The 20,359-nt window shown below is 41.0% G+C and overlaps 1 protein-coding gene and 1 long non-coding RNA gene across 8 annotated transcripts in view; one reads left to right on the top strand and one right to left on the bottom strand.

The window, feature by feature from the left end:
• Positions 1–20,359, top strand: part of Tex14 (testis expressed 14, intercellular bridge forming factor) — a 133,787-nt gene that overhangs the window by 87,342 nt on the left and 26,086 nt on the right. For 6 of the 7 annotated variants that reach the window (XM_059271456.1, XM_059271458.1, XM_059271457.1 and 3 more), the window contains 6 exons: positions 2,738–3,657; positions 6,967–7,073; positions 10,168–10,256; positions 11,409–11,690; positions 13,944–14,044; positions 18,693–18,759. In XM_059271456.1, the coding sequence (XP_059127439.1) occupies positions 2,738–3,657; positions 6,967–7,073; positions 10,168–10,256; positions 11,409–11,690; positions 13,944–14,044; positions 18,693–18,759 (1,566 nt within the window). The remainder of the gene's footprint in view (positions 1–2,737; positions 3,658–6,966; positions 7,074–10,167; positions 10,257–11,408; positions 11,691–13,943; positions 14,045–18,692; positions 18,760–20,359) is intronic. The other variant, XM_059271461.1, reaches the window with a different exon arrangement.
• Positions 5,918–16,350, bottom strand: LOC131917560 (uncharacterized). Its single transcript, XR_009380693.1, has 3 exons — positions 16,040–16,350; positions 6,455–6,632; positions 5,918–6,159 (listed from the first exon to the last, which is right to left on the bottom strand). It is a non-coding gene; the product is annotated as an uncharacterized LOC131917560 (long non-coding RNA).

Consider the following 20,359-nt stretch of genomic DNA (forward strand, 5'->3'; position numbering starts at 1 on the left):
TCACCATGTGGGTGCTGGTAATTGAACCCAGGTCCTCTGGAAGAACAGCCAGTGCTCTTAACTGATGAGCCACTTCTCTAGCCTTGTTCTTGGTCTTTTTAAAGTTAGAGTCTCATAGCCTAGGCTGGTCTTGAATGCCCAGTCCCTTCTTAGTCTTCCAAATGCTGGAATTATAGGCAGATGCCGCTATACTGGGTATGTTTACTTTTTGAGAATCACATGGACACTAACTGTCTCTTCTAAAACTGTATATATAACCCATGCTGAAAACAGATGGGTACTTTAGGAAAAAGCCAAGAGCCTTAAAATTATTACGTTAAATCTTGTAGACTATATAAACATGTGGATTATATACAAAACTTAATAGTAACTGAATTTATAGTATGATCACTCACTGGAATTTATCTAACTGCTTAGAAAAGAAAAATAATTTTTAAAAAAGATTTATTTATGTATTTTATGTATATGAGTGATCTGTCTAACTGTACATCTGCACACCAGAAGAAGGCATCAGATTCTATTATAGGTGGTTGTGAGCCACCGTGTGGTTGCTGGGAATTGAATTTGGGACCTCTGGAAAAGTAGCCAGTGCTCTTAACCTCTGAGCCATTTCTCCAGCCCCACAAAAATAATTTTAAAAATGTAAAAATACTATTTGCTGACCAGCTGGGCACAGTGGTGTGCACTTACAACCCCACATTTGGGAAGCTGAGATAGGAGTATCACTTGAGTTCTGAAGTTTGAGGTCAATCTTAGCAACATAGGACCTTATTTTTTAAAAGAGCTCATGTCACAACACTCACTTGATACCACCCTGTTACAGTTGAGGAGACTAAGGTTTAGAGAGTTGTGATACTCAGGATTGTAGAGCTTGTTTCAGAATTGGAACTTGGGCCTTTTAATTATAGCCTAATCACTGTTTACTTGGGCTCTCCTCTGACAGGGGTGGAAGCTTCCAGAATGTTCCCTTCCAAATTTTCATTATTTGTGTCCTTCATCCCGTTTCCTGGAAGTTGTACCCTTATCAACATAAGTTGTGTGGATCAGCCCTTGAATTACTCTTGTAGTCATCTGTCTTTCCTGTGGTACAGTAGCTTCTTGGGTAGTATCTCCACTACTTGTATCAGATGCCCACCAAAAGCATCCCCTCAGCTTTTTGAGTCACACTATTTAATGCACAAAGGAAGCCATGAGTGTGGTCCTTGGAATCCAGGGGCCTGGAATTTGAATGTTCTGACAGTTAAGCACATTGAAAATAGTATAAATGGGGGGCTGGAGAGATGGCTCAGAGGTTAAGAGCACTGACTGCTCTTCCAGAGGTCCTGAGTTCAATTCCCAGCAACCACATGGTGGCTCACAACCATCTGTAATGAGATCTGGTGCCCTCTTCTGGCCTGCAGTCATACATGCTGTATACCTAATAAATAAATAAATCTTTAAAAAGAAAAAAAAAAAAGAAAATAGTATAAATGAAGAACATTCTTCTTAGGATTAGACCTCCATAGCCCCAAATGTCTGTCTCATTGGATGTCAAAATGGGAACTTTCACTTAGATTAGAAATACCCTTTCATCCTCTGCTGGCTGGGTGTGATGATGCATGCCTTTAATCCCAGCACTTGGGAGGCTAGAGGCAGAGGCAAGCAGATCTCTGAGTTCAAGGCCACCCTGGTCTACATAGTGAGATCATGAGTTCCAGGACAGCCAGGGCTAGGTAAAGAGTCCTGTCTCAAACAACAGTAACAAAAAGAAACAGCTTTTAATCCTCTGTTGAAAGTATCTATTGGTCTTCCAGTAGGATCTCACTCCTGGGAAGGGAGTTGGAAAAATAAAAGATGGTTTTGTAGGATCTCGATCTTGGGAAGGGAGTTGGAAAAATAAAAGATGGTTTTTGTGCCTTTTAAAAAGTTACTGTTGTTGCTGGGCGGTGGTGGCGCACACCTTTAATCCCAGCACTCGGGAGGCAGAGCCAGGCGGATCTCTGTGAGTTCGAGGCCAGCCTGGGCTACCAAGTGAGTTCCAGGAAAAGGCGCAAAGCTACACAGAGAAACCCTGTCTCGAAAAACCAAAACCAAACCAAAACAAAACAAAACAAAAGTTACTGTTGTTGTTTTTGTTATTTGAGACAGGCTTTCATTGTATGGTTCAGGCAGGCTTCAAAGTTGCTTAGTCCAAGCTGGCATCTAATTTGAGATCCTTCTGCCTCAGCCTCCCAGATGCTATGGTTAAAGGTGTATATGCCTGTAGCTATAGTTTTCCTGCCTGGCCCACAGTCAGGACAAATCTCTCTCACCTGACAGTCCCACAGCCGCTCAGACCCGACCAAGTAAACACAGAGACTTATATTGGTTACAAACTGTATGGCCGTGGCAGGCTTCTTGCTAACTGTTCTTACAGCTTAAATTAATCCATTTCCATTAATCTATACCTTGCCACGTGGCTCGTGGCTTACCGGCATCTTCACATGCTGTTTGTCATCGTGGCGGCTGGCAGTGTCTCTCTGACTCAGCCTTCCACTTCCCAGCTTTATTCTCCTCCTTGTCCCGCCTATACTTCCTGCCTAGCCACGGGCCAATCAGTGTTTTATTTATTAACCAATCAGCAACACATTTGACATACAGACCATCCCACAGCAGTTGCCACCTGACCCAGCTCATGTTGTACACCTTGAACAATAGCCAAGGCTGCTTACCTTTAGGGTCAGTTTAATCAATTGGGTATTACTATTCTTTTCAACAGGTAGTCAGCCCAGTGCACCAACAGATCCCTCTGTTCCCACTGGAAAAACAACACTAACTCCTCAGGTCCTGGATTCAAGTCTGTCAGTACAGGAACCTGAGAATCCAAATGTTCCTTCTCATCCTGCTTCCTGTTTGGCAGAAGAGGTCAGGAGCCCCATGGCAAGTCAGGCCAGCCTCTGCAGCTTTGAAATCAATGAAATCTACTCAGGCTGCTTGGACTTGGGACCTGACAAAGAGGAAGAGTGTCCAGGGACTGCTTCATCTCCTGAGGGGGATAAGCCAAACCAGGTAGATGAACTACCGTCCCTGGAAGAAGAGCTGGATAAGATGGAGAGAGAATTGCATTGTTTTTGTGAGGAGGAAAAGAGCTTTTCAGAAGTTGACACAGACCTTTCCTTTGAGGATGGAGACTGGCAAAGTGATTCCCTCAGTTCACTCAGCCTATCTGAACCAACCAGAGAAGACAAAGGCAAAATGAGCAGCTGGTCCAAGACTGACGAGCACGTCAGTAAGTGTGTGCTGAATCTAAAGATTTCACAGGTTATGATGCAACAGAATGCTGAGTGGCTGAGGAAGCTGGAGCAAGAAATAGATGAACTTGAGTTGGCACAGAAGGAGCTGGACAATCAGTGCAGGAGTTTGTGGGATGCTTCATTAAGGTTTGCAAATGCCAAGTTTCTGTTAGCTGTGGGCCCTCCATCTTTGACTTATCTTCCTCCTGTTATGCAATTATCAGAGCCCAGGCAGTCAGAAAATGGCGGTTATTGGTTGGCCCTAGCAAGGTGTCCAGGAACCGAGAGAGACTTCCAAGAAGGACATTTTGGCAAAAAGCCTGAGAAACTAAGTGACTGTGGCTGGAAGCCTTTCACACAAATTTCTGAAGAAAGCAGTGGGGACCAGTCAGAGACAAACGATCAGGTACAGTAAGTGGGTAGAAGGAGCGGAATCCTGGAACCAACATTTCCTGTGACTTGTGTGCAGCGCCTGTAAATAAATGCAGATAACTCATAGCAAGGTCCTCCTGGGTTAGGAAATAAGGCCTCTATGATGGAATTCTATGGTAGATATTCTCTCTAACCCCTATTCCAAACCAAGCGCAAAGCCTTTGTCCTCTATAGATTCAAATGTATTAAGTTCAGCTATATGAAATTTCTGTTTTATAGATCAGTTAAGTACTAGCAATTTGACATAGTTCAAAGTATATAAAGTATTGTGGACAGGTGTTAATCCCCATTTTAGGGGCTGGAGATATGATTAAGCACTTGCTGCTTTTGCAAAGGATCTGGGTCATTTGGCAGCACCCACATGAGTCAGCTTACAACCACCCTTAAGTTCAGTTCCAGGGGATCCAGTGCCTTCCTCCATATATACATACACTCAGGCCCACACACTTTAAAAAATGCTCTATTCTAAATTGCCCATTGAGTTATTTAAGAAATATTTATGTGAAACTGGGAAGATGGCTCAGCAGTAAAATGTCTACCAGATAAGCATGAGAACTTGAGGGTGATCTCCAGCACTCGTATTTTTTTTTTTTAAAATCAGTCATATTAGTTTGTACAAGACAATCCCTGGAGCTCGCTGGCCAACTAGTCCAGCTGAATAGGTGAGTTACAGGTTTAAGGGAGATACCTTGTCTCAAAAAAGGTGGAGGGGCCTAAAGAGATGGCTCAGGCATTAGGAGCACTGGATGCTTATCCAGAGGACCCAGGTTCAATTCCCAGAACCCACAAAAAGCTCACAACTGTTTGTAACTCCAGTCCCAGGGGCTAGATAACCTATTTTGGTGTCTGTGGGTACCAGGCATACACATGATGCACAGACATACAGGCAGTCAAAACAGCCATACACATTAAATAAATAAATACATATATAAGTAAACAAAAAGTGGAAATTGAGGAGATACCCATTAATTGATACATGTGCGCGCGCGCGCGCACACACACACACACACGCACACACACGCACACACACACACGCACACACACACACGCACACACACGCACACACACACACCACACACACACACACACACACACACCACACACACACACACACACACACACGGGGGCGGGGGGAGGGAGGGAAGGAGGCAGAGAAGGAGGAGGTACAAATAAAACATTTATAAAGTCAGAGGCTACATTAGAACCTGGCATATAATGGTGAATAAGCCACAGACTATGCCCATACTTACACACTAGTGTGTTTTAACTTAAACACAGAGGGTGTGAGGAACCTGCTTTTCAAAGGAGACAGTTAAGTAAAAATAAACAAGATATCCCAGGAGCTGAAGGTGACATTGCAGACCAGTTCTTCTGTGGTTCTTTAAGGACATAGTTGAGGTATGACTCCTTCTGTGTCCCAGTACCCAGTATGATGCTTGATAACATCAAAGGCACTTAATAAATGATCACTGAAGAACGAGAGAATGGATGAATACATAAACTTGAACAAATTCACAGAGAGATGAGTGGAGTGCCTCTTGAGTCACACTTTAAGACCTGGAACATCCCCCCCCCCCAGGCATGCACCAACTCCCTCCTTTTACAGAGTGTGAAGTTCAGGCCCAGTGACTGGGATTTCCTGAGGCCTGTGGTGTAACTGAGATGGGGTAGAGTAGTGGAGGTCCGTTCCACTGGGAGAAAGAGTAATTCTGAAAGAGCAGAACTGCTAGCTCTTCTAGCTTATATTGAGTTTTCATTGTTACAACCTTCGAGTGACAGTGTAATCCTTCATTCTTAGTTGGGGCAGATAGCTCTGTGCCTTGCCCATTAGCGGGCTCTTCTCTCGCTGAGATCCAACCTGCTTGCTGCTCTCCTCCCTCTCTCCCCACCCCTCTCTCTAGCTATGGCTTTTTGTTTCATTTTTGTCTTTTTGAGGGTATTACTATATAGCTCAGACTTGCCTAGAATTCTCTATACATCCTAGGTTGTCCTTGAACTCCAAATCCTCCTGTCTTAGTCTTCCAGGAGCTGAGATAATAAGTATGTACCACTATATATACTAGCCAGGGTCTCAGTATATAGCCCTGGCTGTCCAGGAACACCTATGTAAATCAGATATACTTCATTTTTAATGATTTCTCTCATTTTATTGGATCTTGATACCATCCCCAAGCTCTGGATTTGTTGCTATAAGCTAGGAAATGATTACCTAAGTTAATTAAAATGAAGTAAAAGTTGGGATAAGCAAATATCTGTCTTTTGAATGAAGGACATAGTGTTATTTTTTATTTTCGCTATTTGCAAAGTATTGTAACTTCTATTATATTTTATTTTCACAGCACCCTACTAGTAGTTATTACCTTCATTTTATGGATGATGAAACTGAGCTAGAGGATTTATGCATTATTTTCATCAAGGCTTAGACTGGAATCCAAGGTTTAGTGGTCTTGCCATGAAAATCCCCACCTTTATGTTGCTGTAGGAGAGAAATATTTAGCAAAGTTTTTAAGTTTCTTATCTATCTATCTATCTATCTATCTATTCATTCATTCATTCATTTATTATTGGTTTTTTGAGACAGAGTTTCTCTGTGTAGCCTTGGCTGTCCTGGAACTCACTCTGTAGACCAGGCTGGCTTCAAACTCACAGACATTTACCTGCCTCTGCCTCCCGAGTGCTGGGATTAAAGGCGTGCGCCACCACCGCCCGGCTTCCAGGTATTTTTTTAAGGCAAGGTTCCATTGTGTATCTTAGGTTGGCCCTGAACTCACCATGTTGTCCTGTAGTACAGGCTGACCTCAAACACACAGCCATCTTTGTGTCCCGGACTTAGAGATGTTCACCACCACACACTGCTTCTGGTTCTGTTTGATCTACTTGTTTTCTGCTCACCCTCTGTCTGCACTGGGTTCTCACACTCCACATTCCTTAGTAAAAACTTCTCAGTTACTAGATAGGAAACATGCAAAGGAAATGATCATAAATTGCTCTTGTTATTTCTACACACTTAGCAAAAATGATTTTGAAAATAGAGTATGAAGCCGGGCGGTGGTGGCGCACGCCTTTAATCCCAGCACTCGGGAGGCAGAGGCAGGCGGATCTCTGTGAGTTCAAGGCCAGCCTGGGCTACCAAGTGAGTTCCAGGAAAGGCGCAAAGCTACACAGAGAAACCCTGTCTTGAAAAACCAAAAAAAAAAAAAAAAAAAAAAAAAAGAAAATAGAGTATGAGTGTGAAAAGAAAAATTTGCCACCTAAAGCATTGAAACATGTTTGTTTTTTTAAGCTGCCAACTGTTTGTGGTCCTGAGAAGCAGAACACAAGTGAACAGTTACCATCCACCCAAGAAGCCAAGGAGAGTTTGGAAAGAAATAGAAACCAAAACAGTAGGAGGTGGGTTAACATTTACTGTTCTTTGTGTTGTATGCCTTTATATTCTCATGTGGCCTTAGACCACTTTCTGACCTTAATATATTGGTGACAAATGGATTGTGAATAATGAATAAAAGCCATGCAGAAACAGATTATAATGGAAACTTACAGAAGACATCACAAGCAAAATGGATGACAGGTTAAATCAGACAGAATTCATCAATAGCAATAGTAAAGCATTTTGCCTTTCCAAAATTCCCTAGATAATTTTAAAAATTTTATTATTATTATTATTATTATTATTATTATTATTATTATTATTATTATTATTTTAGAGATAGGATTTCACTATGTAGCCCAGGCTGGCCTGAAACTCACTATGTAGACCAGACTAGCATCACACTCACAAAGCTCTACATGGCTCTGCCTCTCAAGTGCTAGGATTAAAGGTGTGTGCCACCATGCTGGAATACATTTATTTTTATTATTTTTTAAACAATTTATTTTTATTTTACGTGCATTGGCGTTTTACCTACATGTATGTCTGTGTGAGGGTGCTGGATCCCCTGGAACTGGAGTTATAGACAGTTGTGAGCTGCTGTGTAGGTGCTGGGAATTGAACCCAGGTCCTCTGGAAGAGCAGCCAATGCTCTTAACCTCTGAGCCATCTCCAGCCTCATTATTTTTTTAATATTTATTTTTATTTTAAGTGTGTGGATGTTGTGCCCACATTTATGTGTGTGTGCCACATGTGTACAATACCCATGGATTCCCTAGAACTGGAGTTATAGATGTTCCTTAACCATTGTGTTGTTGCTGGGAACTGAACTCCAGTGGTCTGCAAGAGTAGCAAGTCCTCTTAATCACTAAGCCATCTCAAGCTCTTTTACAGTTAGTGTGTGTGTGTGTACACCACTGCACTCCTTCCCAAATAAATGAAAATGTAATAAAAAAAAAAAGTATGCGAAAGCACATAGTGGCACATGCCTATGATCCCAGCAGTTTGGAGGTAGAGGTAGTTTAAGGCCAGCGTGGTCTATGTAGTGAGTACCAGGCCAGGCAGGGCTACATTGAGACTCTGTCTAAAAACAAACAAAGAAAACAAAACAAAAAAGGGGGCTGGAGAGATGGCTCAGTGATTAAAAGCACTGGCTGCTCTTGCAGAGGACCCGAATTCAGTTCTCAGCAACCACACGCAGCTCACAACCATCTGTGACTCCAGTTCCAGGGGATCCAATGGCCTCTTCTGGCTTCTGCAGGCACTAGGTACCTATGTGATGCACAGACATATGTGCAGGCAAAACACCCATATACATTTAAAAAATGCCGAAAGTAAGGTATAGTGACTCATGCCTATAATCTCAGCACTAAGGAGGTAGGGCCATTCTGGGCTACATAGTAAGATTCTTTAATAAGATAAATAAATAAATACGTATATTTCACTCGCCATGCTATGCTATTTTAAAAAACGTATGTAAACTTATTTTGAAAAAATTTAATTTTTCTCATTGTTGAGTTTTAGATTCTGTTTTTTTTAATTCTGTTGGAAACAAGGTCATAGTGACTTTAAAAATGAAAATGTAATAAAATATGCAAAAGTATAGCATAGTAGCACATACCTTTGATTCCAGCACTCAGGAGGCAGAGGCAGGCAGATCTCTCTGAGTTTGAGGCAAGCCTGGTCTACAGAGCAAGTTCTAGGATAGCTAGGGCTATACAGAGAAACCCTGTCTTGAACACCCCCCCCCCTGCAAAAAAACCAGAAAAAACTAAAACCCAGTTTTTTCTGTACTTTTGATTATGTATTTAGGAGTTTCCCATAAGCAGAATTATTAGGTCAAAGGCTTTGAACATTTTAAAATTCTTTATAGATGTTGCCAAAAAGCTCTTGAAAGCAGCTGTCAGATCCAGGCTCTCTTTTCTGGTCCAACTAGGTAGTGGTGCATTCTGGGCAACAAGAATTTCATAGCTGTGCCACAGATCACATGCTTTTTGTTGTTGTTGTTGTTTAAGACCAAGTTTCTCTGTCTAACACTTCTGGCTGTCCTGGAACTCACTTTGTAGACCAGGCTGACCTAGAACTCATAGAGATCTGCCTGCCTTTGCCTCCCAAGTGCTGGGATTAAATGCATGCACCACCACTGCCCAGCCTGACCACACACTTTTAAAGAGTTATTTTATGTATTTATCATTACTATTATTGCTGTTATTATTTGAGACAAGATTTCACTGTGTAGTCCTGGCTGGCCTGGAGCTCACAAAGATCTGCCTACTCTGCCTGCAGAGGGCTGGGATTAAATGCATGTGCCACCATGCCCAGCCCTGAAGAGTTATTTTAATCAATGGCAAAATGGTTATAGTCATGGGATATTTAGAGGAAGAAAGACTGCTCTAATTTGCAGATAAAACAGTTTAGTCCAGAGAGACTGATATTCACTAATGCAAGACAGGTGACCTAGCAAGCAAGCAGGATCCAGAACCCAGAGAAACTGTTCTTCAGGATACTTGTGCCTTAAGATCCTTGTTTCAAGTGTTAGCTGTTGTGCTGTCACCAATAAGGTGGCCTTGTCACCAATAAGGTGGCCTTGGCATCAGAGAACCTTCACATGAACTGTCAGTTGTGATTTGTCTCATTGAGGGCAGGGTAGACTTGGCTACAGTGAAGGACAGATTTTTGTCGGATGAAACTGTTTCAGTTTTCAGTTTCTTCTACTTCTGAGAATCTCCCAAGAACATTGTTAGAATCATAAATTATGAATTTGGAAATTAATTTAAAAAAATAAACAAACCCGTGGGGATTTTTTAGCCCAACCTTTAAATTTTTCAGCCAGGAAAAATCTAGGGAGTCAAGTATCCAAGTCAGGAGTTACTCAGCTAAATAGTGCACCCTTCCCTGAGTCAAACCACTCATGGAGACCTGGATCACCCAGGCCTCAACAGGGCTCTGCCAGGTGTGGGGCCTTACAGTCTGAGATGGTGGGGCATTGGGTGCTCTCTGGTGGTGAGTCAGAGTGGGGAGGGGTTCTGGATCAGCTGGTGGACTTTGAACTATTAGGAACTTGAACAAACATTTTATTTGTATCTACCTCAATCCTACCCTAATGATGCAACTTAGGATCAGTATGGAATCTGTGTCTTCTGAAATCTATAATACAAAATCAAGAAATAATGAAGATGATGGAGAGGCACACTTAAAATGGAAAAGTGAGTATGAAGTCATGAGGTTTTTTAAAAAAGATATTTATTTATTTGTTTGTTTGTTTATTTGTTTATTTGTTTATTTGGATAGGATTTTAGGATTTCACTATGTAGCTCAGGCTGGCCTTAAACTAATGATCCTCTCAAGTATTAGGGTTATAGGCAGGCAGTACTGTGCCTATCTGATGAATGAAATTTATAATTCTTGATTATCATCAGTTTTGTTTGTATTATGGTTTTGGGAATTGAACCTAGGTATTATTCATGCTAAGCAAGCACTCTACAACCAAGCTACACCACCAGCACCTGTTTGGTATCTCTTAAGTATAAAACACATGTCTTACTATTAGGATCATAAATAACACTATTGTTTACACACGCACACGCACACGCACACACACACACCCCATCCTATAATAAAAGCACAGCTCTTGTAATTGCAGACCATAGAAGGAAAATGCTTTTCTATTTTTAAACTTTGTAGGAAATATTTCTATTATCTGTATAAATATATATTATATAACACATAGTATACCCCTAAACATTAAAATGGAGAGCGTGCAGTGTTATCTCACATATTCTGTAATACCCTTTTGTTATGGTCTACTTGGTGTGCTATCTTCTCTCAAAGATTTGGGCTTAGTGTAGTCTAGAAAAATAAGGCAGATGATAATTAATATAGCCTGGGAATTTCAGATATTATTTTTTCATTAAATTAGTAGTAGGGTCCATCTACAAGTGTGCTACTGCTTTCTACTGGAGTTTCCTATACTCTGTCATAGTTCTCATCTCCTCCCCTTAAAGGCAAACAGGCGGGCTGGAAAGATGGCTCAGAGGTTAAGAGCACTGGCTGCTCTTCCAAAGGTTCTGAGTTCAATTCCCAGCAACCACATGGTGGCTCACAACCATCTGTAATGAGATCTGGTGCCCTCTTCTGGCCTGCAGGGATGTGTGCAGGCAGAACATTGTATACATAATAAATAAATAAATAAATCTTAAAAAAAAAAAAAAAAGGCAAACAGGCAAGATAAGGGTGATGAAACTACGAAATCAATTACTGTTACAATATGGTGGAAGTAGTATTGTATCTTTTAAGATTGAAAACGGTTCTTTTTAATGTTTACAGTGATGTTTTAAATGCTTTTCTCTCGTGCCCAGTGGCAGTAAAAGAAATGGCAGAGAAAGCAGTTTCTGGACAGCTCCTAGTACCTCCTTGGAGTCCTCAGAGTAATTTGCCTTTTGAGGATAAGGTTGAAAATGAGGCCACTCATTTGCCACGGCCCCCAGTCAGAGGTCCTGAGAGTACATATTGGCAGCACATTGTAGACTATCAAAGGAAAAACGATGAGCTGAGAGGAGATATGAAGTTTGGCAAAGTGGACAGCAGTGACTGTGACAAGAACAAGCCTAGCAGACAGACAGGCCTTCAGAGCTTCACCAGTAAGTCCACTGGGAGGAGCTGGGTTCGGTGAGCTCTGTCTCCTTCTCAGCTCTCAAAATACACGTGCTTCTAGCATATCCTCCAAGCATAGGACCTTTGCTTGGTCCTGTCTCCTACTTTTCTGAGAACCCGTGTTTAAAGGTGAAGAGATCCATTAGTTTCCCTTACTGAAACAAGGTCCTTTTGTCCAAAGGAAGTAAAATAATCTCCAAGTGCTGACCTTGGTCCTGGTCTAACCTGGTAAGGGATAAAACCTTTCTTACTCGAGGGTGGACATGAGCTATCATTCCCTATTGAATGTTTCTTTGTTTTTGATACAGGCCCTTGTTGTGTAGCCCAGGCTTACCTGGAACTTGCTAACCTGCTTCCTCAGTCTCCTGGGTGGTGGTATTGCAGGTGTATGCCATCACACCCAGTCTGCTTTTTTTCTTTTCATTGCATTTTAAGTTGGGAATCAACCTGCTGAGTCCATATGGCACTTACTGTCATTGAAATGGTTCACAGTCAGATCATCAAATAATAATTTCACAGACGTTGAAGTCAAAGAAAAGAGATCTGAAGTTGACACTTAGCTTTGCAGAAAATCAATTGGTTTCTTCTCTTTGTACTTATGTGAGAGAGAGAGAGAGAGAGAGAGAGAGAGAGAAGAGGAGAGGAGAGGAGAGGAGAAGGGGAGGGGAGGGGAGGGGAGAAGGGAGAAGGGGAAGGGAGGGGAGGGGAGGAGAGGAGAGGAGAGGAAGAGGAGGAGAGAGAATCCAGAGGACATGGGTCAATGGGTAAAGTGCCTGCTGTGCAAGCATGAAGCTTGAATTCAGATCCCCAGCACCTAGGTAAAATTCAGGCATAACTAACAGCATCTGTAACCCTAGTCCTAGAAACCACGGGTAGATCCCTAGAGCATTCTGAACACATAATCCATGCAATCTGTGAGTACCAGGTCCACTGAGAGAATGTCTCAAGAGATAATGTGGAGATGTGTTGCAGGATATTTGATCACACTGTGAACCCTGAGATTTCATTACTTACTGGAAAAATCTGCCTCTGGCTGTGATATGGCCCAGTCCTAGTACACATGCTTAATCCAAGAGCTTTCTGTAAACAGGATTAAATAAAATCAACCATAGGTCAAGAGGCCGAGGAAGCAACTAGTTGACACCAAGTGGCCGTAGAGAGTAAGAGCGAGTCAGGAAGACGGATAGATGCACAGGAAGTAGCAGTAGGGAGAGCTTTGAATTTGGCAGTTCTTTTTCATTTGGGATAGCAGAAGAGAAGCTTGCTTTCTGGAATGTTGGTGAAGGAGGAAGGTCAGCTGGCTGCTTCCTCTGCCTCTGTGAGCTAGCAGGTTTTCACACCAGCATCTGGCTCCCTAGTCTTTATTGGTAATATAAAAGGATAGAAATTTAGTTAAAACAGCATTTAGGGGGCCAGGCAGCAGCTACAGAGGCCCAGTCAGTAGCTGAGGCAGCAGTAAGATCAGGTGTCACCATTGTGCTATAGATATAAAAAAAAAAAAACAAAAAAAAAAAAACAGAGAAGGATAGAGGAAAATACCCAGCATTTGCCTCTGACCTTCACATGCATTCATGTGTACATGCATGTACATGTGTAGCCATACATAATACTGCACGTACATGCACAGACCAAAAAGAGAAAAGAAAAGCCATACAGAGTAGCATACATCTATAATTCTAACACTTGAGGCAGGAAGCTTAGAAGTTCAAGATTACCCTCAGCTGTATAGCAAGTTCCAGGCAATCCTAGGCTACATGAAATCCTGTCCCAGACAACCAAACCAATCAAACAACAACAACAAGGGAAAATCAATTGTTTGTGGTTTTGGGTATTTAGAATCTATTCTTCATCAAGAATTGCTTTTTGCCCAGCAGTGGTGGTGCACACCTTTAATCCCAGCACTTGGGACATAGAGGCAGGTGGATCTCTGTGAGTTTGAGGCCAGCCTGGTCTACAGAGTGAGTTCCAGGACAGCTAGAGCTACACATAGAAACCCTGTCTCAAATTAAAAAAAAAAAAAAGAATTGTTACTGACTGCATGGTCAAATGGCTGGATGATCCAGGGCTACATTTTGAGACCAGGCTAAATTAACAGTATCTACTCTATCTATGCAACTTAGAGAATTTGGCTACTCTTTGAAGAATATGTTTATATCTCCATTCTATTGCTACTTTTTGCCTTTTTCTGCTACATGAATATCACTGAATGATTGTATCCTTGACTATGTTATGATCACCAGGTTTTAGATATCCATTCTTCAGAAAACATGAGCAGCCACAGCATAGTGAAGTCTCTCAAGCAAGTTGTGACACATCTGTGGGTACTGAGAAATTTTACAGCGTAAGTATTATAACTTGGCAGGACCAAGATGCACTCAAGGATCTAATAAAGTAGACCTGAGTTGCTGCTGTGTATTATGACACCAAAATATTATCTACACAAGTTAGATATACTAACTCTACAGGACTACAGTCACTCAAAAAGAGCATAGACAGCATTCAAGGCCAATCATGACCCTGTCTCATAAACCCCCACAAAATCTAGAAGGGTGTGGTACAGATAACTGTTGACAGTGACACAATATAAGAATATGATTGTAGGTGGATATTCCTGTCCTGCCAGCCAGCTCCCAGATAACCACACAGAGACTTATTAACTATAAAAGCTCAGCTATAGCTTAGGCCTGTTACTAACTATCTCTTACAACTTAAATTAACCTAATTCTTTTAATCTATATTATTTTTGTTTGGTTTTTTGAGGTAGGTTTTCTCTGTGTAACCCTGGCTGTCCTAGAACTTGCTCTGTAGACCAAGCTGGCCTAGAACTCACAGAGATCCACCTGCCTTTGTCTCCTGAGTTCTGGGATTAAAGGCTTGTGCCACTACCACCCAGCATAATCTATGTTGCTTTATGTGGCTAGGTTACCTTTATTCTGTATTGCCCATACTGCTTCCTCTGTGTCTCCTGGCATCTCTTCATGACTCCACCCTTCTTCCCAGTTTCTCTCTGCCCTGAAAATCCTGCCTAGCTATTGTCCATTCAGCTTTTTATTAAACCAATCCTAGTGACAAATCTTCACAGTGTACAAAAAGGTTATTCCACAACATTTTCCCCTTTTTGTCTAAATAAAAGGAAAGGTTTTAACTCTTAACATAATAAAACTATAAACAATAAGACCAATTATCAGGTCAGAATTACATTTACAGTGTCTAGTCTATTTGTATTTGGCATATTTGGAGAAAACACTCCATTATTTATTCTATCTTGATAAGTCCAAAGCTCTGTACCTAATTTACCTTTTATCATAACTAAGGAAAACTATGACTATCTAGTCTTCAACTCCATCAAAGACCCCAGAAGGATATAATATTATCTGAGTAAACAGGAAGTGTAATGTAAGCCACTTCCAAACCTATAGAAATGACAGACATCTGGCTGCCTGGACAGTCACCCAAGGTTCCTCTGTAATGTTGGGGCATGTATCTTTGGCTTACAGGCCTAGAATATCTGACAGACTTTTTTGTAAAGCAGGAATTTTTTAAGGACTGTCCTACCCTGTCTTGGCAAAGTTCAGCAGTCACTTTTCTTTGCATCCTGCTGGTCCAGTTTGGACAGCATACTGTCAGCAGTCAAGGCAAGGGCAGTTTCTTGCCTGAATGGCTAGCTTTTTCTATTAAGAAAGCAAACTCCATAGGAGGTTCTTCAAAGCCCACCATCCTTTTTTGAAGTAAATGGGTGCTGCCAGGAGCAGACATGTCTCACTGTCATGAAAAGCTTTATGTTATTAAAACATCTTAAATGCCATCTTCTGTAAATCTCTGAAGTGTTTGAAGACCCACCTATCTATCTAAAATAGGTCTCTGTATGACCTTGAAAACATAACTGATATGACTATAAGTTTGATTGTTATAGGTGACAATAACTACTAACTTGTATTTTTTATTATCCTAAATAGTTTGTAATAATAACTTTCAAGGACTAGAAATTTATATTACATTGTTAAATGAGCTGTATAGGTACAATACTTTAAACAAGAGTAGAAATGTATGTACAGTATGTTTTAACAAAGTAGCCCTAAATTTGTATAAATATACAAAAATCCATACCAATGTAAAATATATCAGACTACTGGTTGTTTAAAAGTAGACTCAACTATCCACCCTTTTATCTCATTTATATACTATATCCCTCTTTTTCTCTTTAGAAACAGATCTTTGACTCTAACTCCTGTTTAGCTTTTTTCCTGACATTGACCAATAACAACTTGTAACTGATGTCCCTAAATGATAGCAAACATCTATAACCCATTGAATGACCAAAAGCCATCTACCTCACCTCTTGGGAATGTGGGCATCATGTTCTCTAGACTGCTTCATGTTGTCAGGAGGCTCTAGCATCTTAAGGAGACCCTAGGAAAATTGGGATAATGGTCAAGTCCTGGGAAAGTTAGCTGTATTATTTGTTGTCCAGTTTCTGTGCAATGGTAAAGTTTAAGACTTATCTGAAGTCCTGGCTGGAGTAGTCTGTGAGCTTCAAGTCGGCAGCCTTGAAGCTGTTCTGGATGCAAAACTCTGAGGAAACTGCAACAGAGGCACTGTGAGAGGCTGAATCACCTGGGCCACCCTTTTTCACTGGTGTCTGGTCCCGTTGCTCTGAAAACACATAAACTTTCAAAGATAACATACATATCTACAATAACACAAGTATGGAATGTGTGGTGTGCACAAGTCAGTTAAAGATGATTTTTTGTTTTATGTGTGAGCAGGTAAAGTCATCTGTCAATTTTATAAGTCTGTTTGGACTGTATAATCAAGCTGTAATAGAAATCTCTATCCAAGCCATATGAAAGGATGGCATGTAATAATAAGTTATTAGGACTCTGCAGCCAACATGATTTATCATGTCTCATTTCATCTCAGAGCTGTTCCCATGTCAAGGGATCAGCTTACATGTCATCTGTCCTATGTCTTTTTTGGCTTCCTCCCCCGTGTCTGTAGCCAAGATACTCAGGAGGTCTCTCCTGGTCAATTTTAATCTCTGTTAATCTGGAAGGAATCCACAACCTTTTGTTTCCTCTGGAAACAAAAGCATAATCTCTCTCCCAGTGCAACACATTGTCCAACTTTCATTTTGAAGTTAAGACATTTAAAAATATATATAGGTTGGTTTAATTTAGCAGTTTCTATCCAGTGTCTCTCAGCAGCTGTTGTTTTTTATATATTGGCATTTAAAAATTTAAAGTTAGGGGTTGGGGATTTAGCTCAGTGGTAAAGCGCTTGCCTAGCAAGCACAAGGCCCTGGGGTTGGTCCTCAGCTCTGGCAAATAAATTTAAAAAAAATTAAAGTTAATAAGACATCATATAGGATCCAGACTCCCTGTGTATTTTCCATCCTTACATGGCTTATTTTTTTATTTTACTTTATATTTTCTTTAAAGACTTTATTATAAACTATTTACTTTTTTCTATGTCTATCTAATACTCATTTTTTTCTTAAGCTTACATACATTTTTTTAAACACACTGTATCCTGTTTAGAGTCTTTTGCATCTGGATCTGTCTTTACTGTGTATCTGTAACCTTTTCTATCTGTATGAGCAAAACCTTAGATTTGCCACGTGGCTTGGCTCATGGTGCACTGGTGGCTCAAGCAGGCAGGCAGCTGCCAGGAGGTGTGTTTGGCTCCGTTTTTGTGTGTTTAGAACCTTTTATTAAGCTTTCTCATGTCTTATGTGGATATACGTGGCCCCATATTGGGTGTCATTTGTAGACGGATATTTCTGTCTTGCCAGCCAGCTCCCAAATAACCACATGGAGACTTATTAATTATAAAAGCTCGGCCATAGCTTAGGCTTGTTACTATCTCTTAGAACTTAAATTAACCCATTTCTTTTCATCTACATTCTCAGTTACCTTTATTCTGTATTGCCTATGCTGCTTCCTCTGTGGCTCCTGGCATCTCCTTACGACTCCACTTTCTTTCCAGTGTTCTCTCTGTCCTGAAAATCCTGCCTAGCTATTGGCTATTCATATTTTTATTAATCAATCTGAGTGACAAATCTTCACAGTGTACAAAAAGATTATTCCATAACATACGATTGTGATAAAATGTGATTTTTTTAAAGTTGAATTTTTTAAAAAAGATTTATTTGTTTTTATGTGCATTGGTGTTTTGCCTGTATATATGTCTGTGTCAGGGTGCCAGATCCCCTGGAGCTGGAGTTATAGACAGTTGTGAGCTGCCATGTGAGTGCTGGGAATTGAACCTGGGTCCTCTGGCAGAGCAGCTGATGCTCATAATCTCTGAGCCATCTCTGCAGCCCAAATTTATGAGGTTTTTAAAAAATTATCATTGTGTGTGTGAGATGATACATATGTGTGGCCATATGTGCCATATGTGTAGAGGCCAGAGGACATTTTGGAGTTGATTTTCTTCTTCCACTTTTGTGTGGGTTCTAGGGATCAAACTTAGGTCACCAGGCTTATGTGGCAAATGCCTTTACTTACTGAGGCATCTCAGTAGTCCAGTATATGAAGTCTTGAAAAACATGGTTCACAGTTGTATTTACTTAGATCACATAAACAAGGAAGGACACTTATTCTTTCTACCATCTGAGAGCTGGAAAGATGGGCTACACATTGAACACATTGACTTCGCTGTAGAGGCTCTCTAGTCCTTGTTAGAGCAGTGAACAAAGGATAGTTCTGGGAAGAAATGAAAATCACAAAATTTATCTGCAGAGTAGACATAGAGGGCAGGCTTGTTGTTGAGAGGAACACAGAGTACAATACTATCTGGAAAAATGTTATTTTTCTGTACTTCTCAAGGTTTAAGAACATCAGTGGTAGAGTACTTCCATAGCATGCACAAGGCCCTGTTTTTGATGCCCATCATTGAAAAACAAAACAGAAATAACAAGAAATTATCTCTTAACTTTTTAAAGATGTATTTGCCTTCAGTGAACCTACTTTTTTGTTTTTCTTTTATAGACCTCAAGTCCCATAGAAGAGGACTTTGAAAGAATCCAAAGTTCTTTGGCTGAACCTCAAGATTATGGTAAGTTCTAGGGCAGATTTCTTTGGAAATCCTTTGCCTTCATTTTCTGTTGGATTATAGGTGCTTACAGCTGGGAGTGGGGAATGCTTAGAAATAACCTTGTTCAGGCTTTTCATTTTGCAGATGAGGAAAACCAAGCAAGGCTCAGTAACCCCTCCTCATTAGAATGATTCCTTTTGGGGGCTGGAGAGATGACTCAGGGGTTAAGAGCACTGGCTGCTCTTCCAGAGGACATGGGTTCCATTTTTTCTTTTTTTCTTTATCTCGTGGGGTTTTCTTTGTTTTGTTTGTTTGTTTGTTTTTGTTTTTGAGACAGGGTTTCTTTGTGTAGCCTTGGCTGTCCTGGAACTAGCTCTGTAGACCAGAGATCTGCCTGGCTCTGCCTCCTGAATGCTGGGACTAAAGGTATGCGCCAACACCACCTAGCCTCCCTTCTTAACATCCACGTGGAAGCTCAAAATTGTCTGTAACGTCAGTCCCAGGGTATCTGATGCCCTCTTCTGGCATGCATAGGCACTGCATGCACTTGGTACACAAACATATGCAGGCAAAACACCCATACACATAAAATAAAAGATAAAGAACAAAAAGAATGAATTCTCTCCTCCTTACCAGCCTCCCAGTAGCCACACTTTGTGTTATTTAGACCCCTTCTGTGTTTCTATGACATATTCTGTAAGTGATGCTCACTTACAGAATTGTAGGCCCCTTGATGGCATACAGCGAGGTTATCTTTCTTGAACAACCTGAGGGATTTACACAAGCCTCTACAGAGCTGGTTATTGATAGTACAAAAGCTAGAACTTAATTTCTGGTCTTTCTTCACCCTGGAAGTCAGAATGTCACCATCATTTTCCTTTGCATCTTTTTTTTTTCTTTAAAAATTTATACTTTTAATCCCAGCACTTGGGAGGCAGAGGCAGGTGGATCTCTGTAAATTCAAGGCCAGTCTGGTCTACATAGGGAGTTACAGGACAGCCAAGACAACATAGAGAAACCCTGTCTTGAAAAAAAAAAAAGGTTTCTCTGTGTAGCCCTGGCTGTCCTAGAACTCACTCTGTAGACCAGGCTGTCCTAAAACTCACAGAGGATCCACCTGCCTCTGCCTCCTGAGTGCTGGGATTAAAGGCAAACACCACCACCCCCAGCTTTTTTGTTATTGTTTTGTTTTTCTTCGTGTAGCCCTGGCTGTCCTAGAACTAGCTCTGTAGACCAGGCTACACTTACAGAGATCCTCCTGCCTCTGCCTACTACGTGCTGGGATTAAAGGTGTGTTGCCACGACTACCACACCCAATTTGGCTTCTTGAAAGGACAAAACATTTGTTTCCAGAAATAACTATTAATAGCTTGATTGTGTTTTGAGTGTTGGAATAAAGGTCTCCCTTTTGAGCTTGCATACACACCATGGCATGCATGTGGAGACCTGAAGACAACTCTTAGTTGGTTCTCTCCTGCCATCTGTGGGATCCAGAGACCTCATTTAGGTTGTCAAGCTTCTGTGCAAGTGCCTCTAACTACTGAGATATCTGGAAGCCCCACACAGACGATGATTATGGTGATGATGATGATGATGATTTATTTTTTGAGACAGGGTCTTA

The sequence above is a fragment of the Peromyscus eremicus genome, chromosome 8a, assembly GCF_949786415.1.
Source record: "Peromyscus eremicus chromosome 8a, PerEre_H2_v1, whole genome shotgun sequence".
In the NCBI taxonomy this organism is placed as follows: Eukaryota; Metazoa; Chordata; class Mammalia; order Rodentia; family Cricetidae; genus Peromyscus; species Peromyscus eremicus.